At 42.4% G+C, this 14,763-nt stretch overlaps 2 protein-coding genes and 1 long non-coding RNA gene across 3 annotated transcripts; 2 read left to right on the forward strand and 1 right to left on the reverse strand.

Annotated features, from left to right (window-relative positions):
- Nucleotides 152-4,709, forward strand: LOC8085797 (50S ribosomal protein L3-2, chloroplastic). Its single transcript, XM_002455332.2, has 5 exons — nucleotides 152-656; nucleotides 1,982-2,191; nucleotides 3,181-3,285; nucleotides 3,996-4,109; nucleotides 4,191-4,709. The coding sequence occupies exons 1-5, from the start codon at nucleotides 300-302 to the stop codon at nucleotides 4,359-4,361; spliced, it is 957 nt and encodes a 318-aa protein (XP_002455377.1). The 5' UTR covers nucleotides 152-299; the 3' UTR covers nucleotides 4,362-4,709.
- On the reverse strand, nucleotides 7,153-8,074 carry LOC8085798 (MFS18 protein). Its single transcript, XM_002457522.2, has one exon. It carries the CDS (start codon nucleotides 7,962-7,964, stop codon nucleotides 7,539-7,541), a length of 426 nt encoding a protein of 141 aa, XP_002457567.1. The 5' UTR covers nucleotides 7,965-8,074; the 3' UTR covers nucleotides 7,153-7,538.
- LOC110434121 lies at nucleotides 9,418-12,051 on the forward strand. The gene is made up of 2 exons (XR_002451602.1): nucleotides 9,418-9,603; nucleotides 11,645-12,051. It is a non-coding gene; the product is annotated as an uncharacterized LOC110434121 (long non-coding RNA).

Here is a 14,763-nt window from a genome sequence, read left to right on the forward strand (position 1 = left end):
TAAAAATTTGGTATTTTATATTTCATTATTTGAAAAACATTTTATATTTTGCATTTTATAGGACACTGAACGTTCTCGAGTTGCAGCACTCAATAGAAAATCGTAAAAGCGGAAACCCGAGTAGAGTTCAGGCCCACTCGCACTCGCAAGTGAGCCCGCTCGCTTTGCCCCCAGTTGGGCTCCCAGCTCAGTAAACCCTACTGCCCAGCAGCACCCACTCATCTCGCCGCGCCGCCGCGTAAACCCCGCCCGCACCCATCTCGCCGTCGCGCCTCCCCGCCCTCGCCCAGGCGCAAACCATGGCGGCCGCCTCGAGGGGCCTGCTCGCGCGCCTCCGCGGCCTCTCACTCTCTGCCGGCGGGAGCCCGCGCCTCCCCTTCCCGCCTTCCCGGCTCTTCTCCGCGGAGGCCTTCGTCTCCCATTCCGACGACGACGACGCTGGGGGCGAGGGCGGCGGCGGGGGCCGGATCATCGAGGCGCGGGCCGGGGTGATGGGCCCCACATCGCGGCGCACCGGCGTGATCGGCGTCAAGTGCGGGATGTCGGCGATGTGGGACAAGTGGGGCGCCAAGGTGCCCATCACCGTCCTCTGGGTCGACGACAACGTTGTTACCCAGGTCAAGACCGCCGAGAAGGAGGGTTTCTTCGCCCTACAGGTGCTACACGAAATTTCCCTGAGTTCTCCCTTTGAAACGTGTTCCACCGAAACAAATGAAGTATTGAAGGGCTGCTGGTTCGATTCACTCGCTAGACTTGAAAGCAATGATGTCGCTTAAACCTGGATGGTGATGGCTGAGATGTTGTAAATTATTGTTTTAGATCAGTAATATCTTGTTGATTCAGTATATCTCAATACTATTTCCTACTTTAGAGCGGTGGTAGTTAATTTTTAATGGAAAATGGTAAACTATCCCACATTCACTTGTATTTTGATTTCCACCTCGTAAGGCGTTTGGTTGCAAATGCCTAGCCCCTAGTTGACTCTGTTGCAAATGCCATCCCACAGAGCATATCAGATTCTGCCTGACTCTGCCCATGTGGAACCACTATAGTCCATGCTAACTGAGTAAAGCTTGTTCTAGTGCTTGGACCATGTTGTGGTGAAGAATTTTGCAAATAGCATAAACCGTAAAACCGATGGATTTAATGAAATACAGGTCTTGTATTTTTAGTGTATCTAACTTATATAAAGAGCATCAGGCACTCTAGGATAGAAAAAGCAGGTGAAATCAGCTGGTTGCATCTTGGTGGGATGGTTTTTGCTACAAAACCGACTTGGGTAATGGTGGGTCTTTGCAACAAAACGTTTTATGTGGTGGTATTCCAAACCAAAGAGAGACGTGGTGTTGTTTTTGAAATTTGCCATGTTTCTAAACTCATGCGGCAATGATCTGGTTCTGGCTCTTCCCCGCAGTGCCTACAGAAAGAACGAGTTGGGTAATGGTGGGTCTTTGCAACAAAACGTTTTATGTGGTGGTATTCCAAACCAAAGAGAGACGTGGTGTTGTTTTTGAAATTTGCCATGTTTCTAAACTCATGCGGCAATGATCTGGTTCTGGCTCTTCCCCGCAGTGCCTACAGAAAGAACTATAAAAAAAATAAAGGAAGATAATTGGTCTGGTGGTGTTGAATTTTCTTTTGTTCTTTTGCCATTTTACTCTCTTCAGCAAATATCGGTATATGCAAGTTATCCTATCAACTTAATCCTTTATTTATCAATTTACTAGTAAGGAGTTCATAAGTCAATTGTGACAATTTAACTGGAGCAAAGTTTTGGTAACCACTAACCATAAAGCATCTCATGCACTTACACCATGAATAAGACACTAGTAAGAAGTATCCTGCCTTAATTTTTTGTTTAAATTGATCTAATGCAATGCAGGGTGTTTAACTTTTTTTTCTTTGTTTGTTACATCCACCTTTACTTTGCAAAAGAAAAGGTATTGCTAAATTCCTAAATTCTTCTCCTTGTGTTTGTTAGCTTGGCGCAGGTCAAAAGAAGGAAAAACACCTAACAAAGCCTGAAGTTGGCCACTTTAGAGCACAGGGAGTGCCTCTGAAGAGAAAGCTAAGGGAATTTCCTGTCACTGAGGATGCGCTTCTTCCTGTTGGCACAACCATCACAGTTCGCCACTTTTTGCCTGGACAATTTGTTGATGTCACTGGAATCACGAAGGGGAAAGGTTTTGCGGTATGTATTTTTCCTGTCCGGTCTATTTTTGTGCTTTCACTTGTCAAGACAGTTCACTACATTGCTGTAAACCAACTAGCTATCGCCAGGGTTTTAGTTTGTGTTTCTTTCGCAACACCTCTGTTTGATTAGTTGAAATGAATCCAGAGGAAATTATGCAAGAGATATTTGTGATACTTAAGTTTCTAGTTTATGCCCTGAATTTAAGTTGCTCCATTTCAAACATTTATTTGATTAAAATTGTTCTCTTGCAATTTATATGTTAGCTTTTCTGATAATAAAAGCAAACACTATGTATTTCTTACAATTGGTGGAATATTCTAACAGAGTGTATAGAATTAAAAACTTAAAATTTGACTGGTGCCAATTACAATTCAGATCAGTGTTATATGAGATAACAAAGATGTTAATGAAAATTTCCACCTTTTCAAATATTAGACTCTGACTGATTTTTTTTTCTGAGAATTAAATACATTAATGTCCAAAGTAGTGTGCATCTTAGAAACTATAGTTATCCTTAATGTTATTGTGGGATCAGTGTCTTTTCAGATCTTGAGTAACTTTTCTATAAACTCTTAGCACATAAAAGAGCAGAATTTGGCTGGACATGTGAGAGGCAGTGTGAGTGATCCTATTTTTGTGCTGCTTTGTTAACTGGTAACATCCATCCACAAGGAAAAAGGCTTATTGATGTTTGAGAAACTAGGAGGACCAGTATTTGGTAGATGGCCAAACCTCTTGAGGACTTCTTTTGCATGGTAGTGCAAGTTCTCCCATTATTTCCAAGATCCTTGATTTATTTTCTTGGGGAAATGTGCTAGTGTTACAGAACTTGGCAAAACTGGTGAATTTTTCATTAAAACATTGCGATTACAGAAGTAATATGACTCTGCTGAGTGTTAAACTGCTTCCTTCTGTACTCTGTAGAACAAAGTAATAATGTCTTTGTTGTCAATGTTTAACAATTTAACCTTCTTTTAATCTTGTAGGGTGTAATGAAAAAACATGGTTTCAGTGGGGGGCCTGCATCACATGGGGCATCTTTGTCGCATCGCAGTGGTGGCTCTACTGGTCAAAGAGATGCTCCTGGAAGGGTACGTTATATGACAGTATCACATTTATGTATTGAAAAAAATGTTATGCATCTCCCTCTCACAATAATGTCATTTTACTCTCCATAGGATAGGCAATAGTAAGGTTTTGCTATGAATTACACTTCCTCTTAATGAGATGAATTATGGATTTAAAGTATTTAGTCACAGGTTTTTTCGTGTTCCTCAGTAGTTAAGATGATAAGACCTTATGTATTGTTGGTATGTTCTCAATGTTTTTTACTTGGGCTGTACTATGAACAATGAGTCTGTTGAATGATGTCATCGTACAGTTGCCTTCTGAAGTATGTTACATGTTATTTGTTGGGTTCAGACCTGGGTCTTCACTGGAAAAAAAATGTAGATGTAATGTTTACATTACAAAACTCGTGAACTTTTTTTGGTCTTGAACACAGCCCATGGCTTGGAACCACACTGTGATATCTGTCATGCAGGAAGGCACTTGGTTTAAATTGTTTTGATAGGAGTGTACTTTTTCCCCCCTTAGACACGCAGGAGAACTGCGTATTATTGTATTGAGTATTGACAGATAGAAACATTCCGATTACAAGCTGATTCCATAGCAGGGGTTAGTTTTTGTTACATTCACGCCCTTTGGTGGAATATGATAGGAGCTTGCTAATGTGTGCACAAAGCAGTACTGCAGCAGCCAGCCTTGCACATGTAATGAAATAACAATTGGAAAATTTCAGGTTTTCAAAAACAGAAAAATGCCTGGACGCATGGGTGGTGTGCAACGCACAGTGAAGAATGTATGGGTTTACCAAATAGACCCAGCCAGGAACTTACTATATCTGAAGGGCCAGGTGGCTTGATTTCTGATGTCACAACATATTTTGTTCAATCATAGAAGTTAAGTGTTTTATGTATCTTTGCCCCTTTTGCAGGTTCCTGGTCCTCAAGGTAGCTTTGTTTTCGTTAAGGATTCTATATACAAGAAACCTGACACAGCTTTGCTCCCATTTCCTACATATTTCACGCAAGAAGGCGAGCCTGAAGACTTGGAGCCCCTGATTGCTGATCTTGGTGATGTTGATCCATTCATGGCAGCTGATTAAAAGACAATGGACAAAGTTGGCGAACTCCCTTAGTGTTTTATGCACTCCTTGAGCTTGTCTGTTCCACGAGATTGTGAAATTCTCGATGGATTTGTGAGCAGTTCCTGAATCACAAGCTTCATCCGGTTACTGGCCAGCCTGATCAATGTTGTTCCATGTACATTACCTGGCAAGTATACCAGGGCCCCAACTCAATTAGGGTTTTTAGATTATTGTTTTGATTGACTGAGTTGAACACCTTTTTTTTAATAAAAATTGTAAGCGAAGCCACAGGTAGTAGTATATAAAATTGGAATATTTCACTCCTGATAGTGAGATCAGGTGTTTTGCCTTTGCGCGAGCTGCTTATATTATTGCCAGCTGTTCGTTTATTGTACGTGCACATGAACTATGCCTTGCGCTTTTCAAATTTGATACTAAAAGCAAGCATGTTCGTGCGTTGTTAATAATATGTAATTTTTTTGTACCTTTTTTATAAATTTAAAAACAACAATATATGACTATGACATTGATAGTACTTAATCCATTTCAAATTATAAGACGTGTGATATTTTTTATATCAGTTTAACCATTTGTCTTATTTAAAAGTGCAAAATATCGTTTCTTTTATCGTGGTTTGGTTTATTAATAAAAGTTCTTCAAAAATAACTTTATGTCTGCACATATTTTTTGAATAAGACGAAAAATTTGGGATAAAAAAAGTCAAACGTTTAATAATTTGGGATGGAGAGAGAATGAGCTAATGTTGGTATATATATGAAATTAAAATATAATCTTGATAGATTTTTTTCTCCTATACGTTACAAATCACAATAATATTTTCTAAATCATAGAAATATTTGCTTTAATTTTCATGCTATTCATGGGTTGGTATAGTTAGAGTTTGTAATTTTCTTTGTGGACCGATAACACATGTAATTCTAAAATATGATCAAATCGGTAGGCTATTTAGTGCATTACTCTTGGTCATTAATACTCCTATGGATTATAAATTCATAAAATAGTGTCTTTAGTTGATTACTCTTATTGCTGGTCAGTTTAGGATTTAATTACTTGTATCAGGCTAAACACAGTTACACATTCTCTCATGTGCTTCGTTCAGGGGTGATTGGTTGCCCCACTCGGATCGTCCAAATGCTCATCCAACACTGTATCATCCACTTTGGCCTTGTTTGGTTGCGTGTCTCGCACCATTTGCCTGCATCCTTCCATTCCTTTCCCCTATCCCGTATGGATCCGTCTTCTCGATTTCTCCTTCCCTCGCGATACAGGACAACGTGGTGCAGGTATGGTGCACGGGCCCATGTGCTAGAGACCAAAACTTTTCATTCATGCATGCAACCAAACACGACATCGTCTCATTCTGGACCAACAACAAATACAACCAAACATAGCTACGTGCACAGTTTGAGCCTGCCTCCCATGATCCTGAATTGTCCCTTGATCCTGAATCGTCATCCCAAAGACAACCAATCACACCCTCACTGACCACCTGTATAGCTCAGTTGATGTGCATTCTGGCTCATGTGATTCAGTTATGTGTTCGGATTCCAGTGACGAGCCTGATCGCTTGGCATAAAAGTTGTGACAGAAAATACTGTTTACTGATTTGTTGTGAGAAAAACACTGCTAACTGGCTGGCAGATTCGACAGATAAGCTCAAACGAGATTGATAGCACACACCACAAACTCCTCGAGCTCTTGTTTGTGGCAAGGATTGACTATACAAATTTTTATCCATCCAATGAAGGTAAAATATTCTATTGCAAGTGTTTTTAGAAAACTGGAGTTATTAGGCGCTTGAACTTATTAGCACCACTTTTTAACTATAGAACAAAGTTTTTCTCTCATAACAATAAATCAGCATTAGCAACATTCTTTTTTCAGCCATGGAACAATGTGGATCAATTGCTGGTCAGCTAGATGGTGTTACCAAATTACTTTATTGAAAATGCTAGTTGAGCTACAGGTTTTATGCTGCCAAATTGGGGAGAGTTTTTCTCTCACCACAACAAATCAGCTTTAGCAACATTTTTTTTTTTTTGCAGCCATGGAACAATGTGGATCAATTGCTGGTCAGCTAGATGGTGTTACCGAATTGCTTTATTGAAAATGCTACAGGTTTTATGCTGCCAAATTGGGGCTGGATCAGCTCAGTCAGTTTAGGCCATGTTTGATTAGTGATCACCACTGCCGTTTCCGTGAGAGCCGAGTACAGAAATCTCATCGAGCATGTGAAGGGATGGTTAGGTGGGGAAATACACCAGATGTTTTTACTGCGTGTTGGATCTCATATTCTCATCTCCAAGGACGACGGTGTGGTTAGATGGGAATGCGAGGACATAGGGCAGTAACTGCACCACCAAGAGCAGTAAATTGCTGCAGCAGTACACATGTCCGTGACTTGAAAGCTTGATCGTAATTTACTGACTCTATTTTTTTCCCCTTCGTCTGAAATATCCAGCTGTTTGGTGCTTGTTCGTAGGTGTAGTATGCAGTGCATGTGATGTGCATTTGCTTGTAGTACTTGTCTAATACGTAGAGGCAATGTTAATAGTAGTGCCGTTTTCAGAGATTCCGATCGAAACTCCTATACTTTCACAGCGAAGGAATGTTAATAGTAGGTTCAAAGGTGTATTCTTGCCAGCTTTTCCAAGCGTCGTCAGTGAGGTTTAAACTTGATTCTTGTCCCGAAAACAAAACAAGTACGCAGTGACAAATTAATAATGTGAACCGTTCATAACAAAGACCACATAAGCCATATATAGCTTATTACACAACAGTAGAAGCAGCATGCACAACAGGTTTACCACAACAATTCAACAAACATCACATCACATGTAGCATTATTCATGCCTCAAGAACATCACCACCACTACTACAACCAGTCATCACCAACAGCTAAACACCATATGTCTCACATAGACAGAACTAATAATGAAGCAAACAACAAATGGAACACATCCAGCTCTCCAATAATGCATGCAGGTAACTAAAAGCAGTACTAGAACACGAGCTATAGCTAGCTAGAACACAAGAACTGCTCGTATGTAGCTAGGGGAAACCAATGCAACCAACCAACCACGCATGCATGCACGCACGCACGCACGATGACGACGACGACGACGACGTACTATAGTAGCATCACTCTACTACCACGCCGGCGACTGACGGAGTTCAGGGCTTGTTGGCGTGCTCGGGGACGGAGCCGGCGGTGGGGGAGCCGGGCATGCCGCCGAAGCCGCTGAACGGGGAGCCGCCGCCGAAGAGGGGCATGCTGCCGATGCTGCCGCTGCCGGGCAGGAACCCAGGCATGCTGCTGCCGCCGCTGCTCCCGGGCAGGCTGAACCCGGGAATGCTGCTGCCAGGAATGCTGCTGCCGGTGCCGGGGAGGCCGCCGAACGCCGGGGACGCGCCGCCGCCGAGGCGGTCGAAGGGCGGGAAGGTCTGCGGCTGCACCACCGCGTCGTTGTCCGCCTTCTTCTCCGCCGCCGCCGCCGTCGTCGTCGTCTTGATGTTCCTCGCCTCGGCGGTCGTCGCCACGGCCAGAGCCAGGGCCAGTAGAGCCGCCGCCGCCATCATCATCTTGGAAGACCTCGCCATCGCGCGCTAGCTTAGCTCTCTCGGCTCTCTTCTTGCTTGCTTGCTCCCCAGCTCCTCGACTACAAGTCTTCTCACTTGCTGCTGCTGTGGTGGTCGTGAGGAGAGAGAGGAGGCGAGGCAGGTGCTTTTATAGCGGGAGGAGGAGGCGGGCGGGGGGGGGGCATTGAAGACGGCGCGCAGAGCAGCGAGCTCATCGGCCGGCCGGCTGCACGGGACGGACGGACGAGGAGGGCGCGGGCCGGGCGGGGCAGCAGCAGCGACGGTAGGTGGGGGGCGTTAAAGGATGGGAGTAAAGGAGAGGCAGGGTACGTACCTGCTGGCTGCTGCTGCTCTTTACTGCATGCCATCCTGTGACTGTGACCGCCATTAATCTCCCCAGCAGAGGTTGCATTGCATCCGCATATGCATGGCCATGGAGCTAGGGCCACCAGCCAGCCATGGAGATCGAGAAGGCGGGATTTCTTTTTTCACTCTTCAGATCGACGCGGTTGATGAATGGTGCGTACGGTGACGCTGGCCGGCCGGCTAGCTGTGCTGTGCCTGTGCTGTGCTTGCCATCGAACGCCTGTTGATCTAAATTTTTTTCAAAATTTCTTATCACATTTAATCTTATAACATATATGGAGCACTAAATATAAATAAAAAAATTAATTAATTGTATAATTTATCTGTAATTTGCGAGACAAATCTTTTAAACCTATATTGGACAATAATTATTAAATACAAACAAAAGTGCCACTGTCAAAATCTAAAAAAAATTGTGGATCTAAACAAGGCCTTGTTTATTTGCACCCAAAATCCAAAAACTTTTCAACATTCTTCGTCACATCGAATCTTTAGACGTATGTATGAAGTATTAAATATAGATGTAAATAAAAAATAATTGCACAGTTTGGTCGAAATTTACGAGACGGATCTTTTAAGTCTAGTTAGTCCATGATTGGACAATAATTATCATAAACAAACGAAAGTGCTACAGTGTCGCGAAAATTTTTTTGCAAAATAGAAATAGTAGCACTTTCGTTTGTATTTGACAAATATTGTCTAATTATGGACTAACTAGGCTCAAAATATTCGTCTAGTCAATTTCGACCAAACTATGCAATTAGTTTTTATTTTCATCTATATTTAATACTCTATGCATACGTCTAAAGATTCGATGTGACGGGGAATCTGAAAAAATTTGCAAAATTTTTGGGAACTAAACAAGGCCTAAAAAGGCCCAAGGCCGAAATCGAAATGCCGTGAAAGCTTTGCATTGGCAGTCTGCTAGCTACGGCTGCATGCGTGACACATGCATGCATGGTGGGTGGTGACGAACGGGTGGCCGTATCGATCGTTGTACCACTGACTGGACGGAAGGAAGACGATTGGAGAGCGTTGCGTCTCCGTTAGCTATAAGCCTGGAATGGCAGTACGTACGTTCGGAGATGGATCCCATCGGTATGCATGTAGGAGTAATGTGTGCTGCTGCATGCATATTGCAGCTGGTGGATCGGAGGACGGACGCGCGTGGAACTGTGGTCATCCCAACACGTGAGGGCGGTAATGCTATTCGCCATGACAGTTAAGCGTGTAAGTACGGCGCTGATCGTCGATCTTCCTAGCTCGCTGGCGTGACAGAAACATATACCCTCAGGTTTGCCATTGCTACTACCTGCGCATGCACAATATATATAAATTCTCCATATTCTCTGGGTCGTTTAGGCTTTAATTGGACAGTGATTAATATGCGTGTTTCATTTGCATGCATGATGTGGCTCAAACTGAACTAAAACTGCACAATAATTTCTTTTCTTAAAATGTAATTAAGCAGTTTGGTTCAGTTGTGCGTAAGAAACTACTACTTCTGTTGTGCGTAATTCACGACGATGAGGAACAAGTATATAGCACAAGATTCAAGTAAAAAAAAGCGAGCGAGCACAAGTGATCGCACTACTGTGTTGATGATGCACGCCAGATGGATCGGCCGGTGCACTCGCATGAGCATTAAACAGATGTATGGTTTGTGGAATGGATGGTAGTCGTTGGTGACATAATGCTATGGGCACGGGCGGGCAACATGCCCTAAGAGGAATAAAGGGCTACTACGAAAAGGAACTACGGAGTAATAAATTAAATCGCTTCATTATCATGCCCTATTATGCGAATGGTATGGAGTACTAGATGTTTGGAGAAAATAATGACTTTATGTCCTATTATTGTGCCTAGCTACTTTATTTTATATATACAGTCCACATAAAAAAAAAGTGCCACTGCTCTTCCGATCCTGCAGCATGGAGTAATTGCATTCCTTCTGTTTTGACCCAACTAGAGTATTCCCTCCATTTTCACTGACGAATGCAATTCTTGTTTTTCAAAAAGTCAAACCATTCGAACTTTGACTGAATTTATATAAAAAATTACTAACATTCATGATACAAAAAAATATTAATTATAGAATATATTTTATAATAAATTTATTTGAAAACATAAATATTAATACTATTTACTATAAATTTGGTCAAATTTTAACAAGTTTGATCAACATGCTTTCAATAATTGTATTCATGTGGGGTCTAATTAATACTAGTAATAACTAGGCTTTGGACAAATATGCGTGTTTCATTCATGATGTAGCTCAAACTGAACTAAAACCGCACCTATTTTAATTTCTTTTCTTAAAAGGAAAACTACAGTTTAATTAACTACTGCTTCTGTTGTGGGTAGTTAACGATAAGACAAGGAACGAACACAACACAGGCCTTGTTTAGTTGGAAAAAAAATTGGTTTTAGCTACTGCAGCACTTCCGTTTGTATTTGATAATTATTATCCAATTATGAACTAACTAGACTCAAAAGATTCGTCTCGTAAATTATAGGCAAACTTTGTAATTAATTATTATTATTATTATTTATATTTAATACTTCATGATGCATGTCTCCAAAGATTCGATGTGATGAAGAATCTTGAAAAGAAAATAAACTAAAAACAAGGCCACAAGTGATCTCGGCACTGTTGATGCATGCCATATGGATCGGCCGGTGCACAGGCATGAACATTAAACAGATGTATGGTTTGTGATACGGATGGTAGTCGTTGGTGACATAATGCTATGGGCACGGGCAACATGCTATATGCCCTATAAAGGGGCATTACCACAGGACCTTATATTTTTTATATAAAAAAAGAACTACGGTGTAATAAATCGCTTCATCATGCCCTCTTGTTTGGAGAAAGTGATGACTTATTTATGTCTTATTATTGTGTGTAGCTAGTTTAGTTACATATAGTAGTCTACACAAATAAAAAAATGTCACTGCTCTTCCGATTCAGCAGCATGGAGATGGAGTAGCAAGCTAAGATTATCTCCAACAATTGTTATCTAAAATAGAAGACTCATTTTTATGTTTGGGTAGTACGACAGGTAAAAGATTTCATACCCTTTTTATTTTCTCCAACAACAAGACCCAAAAGAGAGTTTTTCCTGCAAATAGGTCTCGAAGTATTTGGGTTATACCTCTCCTCATACCCAAAATAAATATTCTATATAGATACTCTGTTGAAGGTTATAGGTATTGTATTAGAGATCCATTTTGAGTTTCCTACGTGTCTGTCATTTTAAGTTTTCTTATGGGTCTTCTACTAGAGACAGCTTAGTTCGGATAAACCCTGTTTTTTTCTTATGTTTTCTTCCCAGAACGGTCGGGTGACTGCATGTCTGCATGCAGCACACAAGAGCAGCGGCAAGCAGCGGAAGAACGGCTAGTGCATACTGTAGTCAAGACTCAACGCAACAACTGTCATGAGGTGAAGGCAACTCTCATGAGGTAAAAGTGTAACACGTCAATGTGGCTTCAAATCAAAATACTTGAATCCTACAATCTTAGCATCACAGCTTCTCAAGTTGTGAATCGAGTTGATCTCACCAAGAAGGTTAATCCCTACCTGGGAAACGAAAAACAAAAGTGAGACTCGAAAGTACACAATCCAACTACTCAATTAAAGTGACAAGTTGTGGATGTATGATTATGCTCATGAAATTGGGGTTTCACAACCAATATAATGACAGACGATTGTTTGATGGTGGATTGATCTAAATCAAAACTCTTGGACTCTAACAGTTATAAGGTCTAAGGGGTGACCAAGAACCAATATTTTGCCCCTAATTGGCCCCTACACGTTACACGACCCAACGACGCCAAAGACATTGACATAGCACCCTATAGATTGATATGATGTCCACTTGTTTCAACGATTTTTGTTGGCTGCGAAGGAATTTCATGTGAAACTATCACCATTGATTGGCTTATGAAATTATCTTTTCATGCATAGAATGTCAAAAACGAAATCCATATGTGTCCTACACATCCATTCACTACTACAAAAACTCTTGCGAGGCGTTTTGAAATAGGCCTGGGAGGCGGACAACAATTCAAACCGCCTCGGTTAATGCCTAGAATTAACCGAGGTGGTCTTTTTTTTATTAACCCAGGCAGCTATAGATAACCGCCTTGCAAAATCGATTAACCGAGGCGGGCATATTAAATTAACCGTCTCCAAAAATCATCTATTTTCGGAGGCGGATGGCTAAAGATGTCCGCCTCCAGAAAATAATTTCTAGAGACGGGCACACTATAATGCCCGCCTCCAAAAAGGCCAAGGCCCAACAGGCCCAAACGAGTGCAATACACATCTTCTAATATAAATATAAGAGAATTAGGGTTTACTCTTGTATCTCTATCAGACACCGAGCAACATCGTTCCCCTCCCCTTCGACACACCGAGCCCCAACGCCACCCCTCCCTCCCTCTCCCTCTCCTCGTGAGCCTAACGCTGCCCTTCCTCTCCCTCCGAGACCTCCCTCTCCCTCTCCTCGTGAGGACCAAGCCCAGCGCTACCCCTCCCTTCCTCTCCTTCCAAGACCTCCCTCTCCCTCTCCTCCCGAGGATGCACGGCGGCGAGCTCCCTCCCACGACATGTCTCCACCACCACCATGGCATGCGACCAGATCTAATGGCGGCGCGACCTGGGAGGCCAGATCCAGTGCACACTCCTCTTCTTCTCCACCATGGTGGCCAAAGAGGGTGCATGTGGCGGTGGGTCACTGGATCTAGCGGCAAGCGGTTGGATCGGGCGACTGGCGGCCTGATCTACCGGGTGCACGTGGTCTAGGCTCCTTCCTCTTCCCCAATGGCGCTGGAGAGGCAGCTGGAGCTGGGGCGACGGATCGACAGTGGCAGCAGGAGGTCTAGATCTGTGCGGCCCAGACCCGGGCCCGTGTGGGTTTTTTTCTTTTTTTGTTTATTTTAATCCATTAACGAAGGCAGGCCAAAAAAACGCCTCCTTTAATTCTCCATTTACCGCGACCTTCAATTGGAGGCGTTTTGTGTGCCCACCTTGCAAAATCAATTTTGCCCGCCTCAGTTAAGGTTTATTGTAGTAGTGATTTTAGTGTACGTTGTTCCTTGGGTCCGTGATGCACTCGAACTCAATATGTATTGAGACTCCATCTTGGTTTGGTCACCCATGCTAGTCTTTTTCGCATAAATATTTTTTTAATGTAATAATAGTATCATATCTATTCACATAATTTTAGATGTGGACCAAATTACCAACCGCTTTTGAAAATGCCTCCACTTCCAAAGGCGGCTAGAAAGCCTAGCCACCTAAATAATATTTTTAGAGGTGGTGGTAAAAATCAACTTTTAGAGATGGAGACATCTCTAAAAATCAACTTTTTTGATAGTTTCGTCTCTAGACTAAAATGGAGACATCTCTAAATATAATTCTAGATAATAAACTACTATATCTATAAAGGTAGTACTCTTTGCTGCTTTTCATCAAGGTTATCTTCATTATTGCCAGCAAAGTTTATTTTGTCCTTGAGGGCATGTGCTCTCACTCTCCCACCCATTATATTTGCTTTGAGAAGTGTACAAACACACATTTCAATACGAAACTGCTTTGAGATGTGTGTTTGTACATTTCTCAAAGCGAATCCAATGGGTGGGAGAGCGAGGGTATGTGCTCTTAAGGACAAAAAAAACCGCCTCATTATTACCTCCCTGGAGAAATGAGAAATGATACATGCATGATGTCCACATAGTATATCTCCCCCTTCATCTGTAAAAAGAAGAATAATGCAATGTTGTAGAGAGTTTCAAAGTTGACGCATAGCATGCAAGATGTCTGAGAGAACTGGCAACCGGATGAGCATCTCGTGTCCACTATGGCCTTGTTTACTTTTCGAGATTAAAAGAAAACTGACTACATAGTTTCTATGTAATTTACGAGATGAATATTTTAAGTCTAGTTACAAACAAAAGTGCTACAGTAGCATTTTGCAAAAAGAAAAAAAAAATCAGAAAATAAAACACGGCCTATATATCTCAGCTTTTCCTCTTTGGTGCAATAACCATCACTTTATTGTTGGCAAGTAAAGCGTTTTGCACAGAAGTAACGTGGGAACTGATCGTCCAGATCAACCCATGCACTGTACATATGATTGCATCGCTGGCACGTGTACGCGCGCGTACGCTGGATGTAGCGGTGCATTGTACACCGCCCGCGCATGCAGCTGCGCATGCTTGATGCCATACGAGTCACGACGATGCAATATCTGTATCTACTATCTACCGTCCGTGGATCGAAATAACTCGATCCTGTCCCGCTCCCCCGCCTATGGATGGATGTCGATGGATGAGCAGAAGCAAGCGCTGTGTGTCGCCCTAAGGAGCTCGGAGGTCTCGGTCTAATTGACCTACGTCGTTTCGGGGTGGCACTGCAACTTCGTTGGGAATAGAAGCGCAGGTTACA

Source organism: Sorghum bicolor, chromosome 3 (assembly GCF_000003195.3).
Source record: "Sorghum bicolor cultivar BTx623 chromosome 3, Sorghum_bicolor_NCBIv3, whole genome shotgun sequence".
NCBI lineage: Eukaryota > Viridiplantae > Streptophyta > Magnoliopsida > Poales > Poaceae > Sorghum > Sorghum bicolor.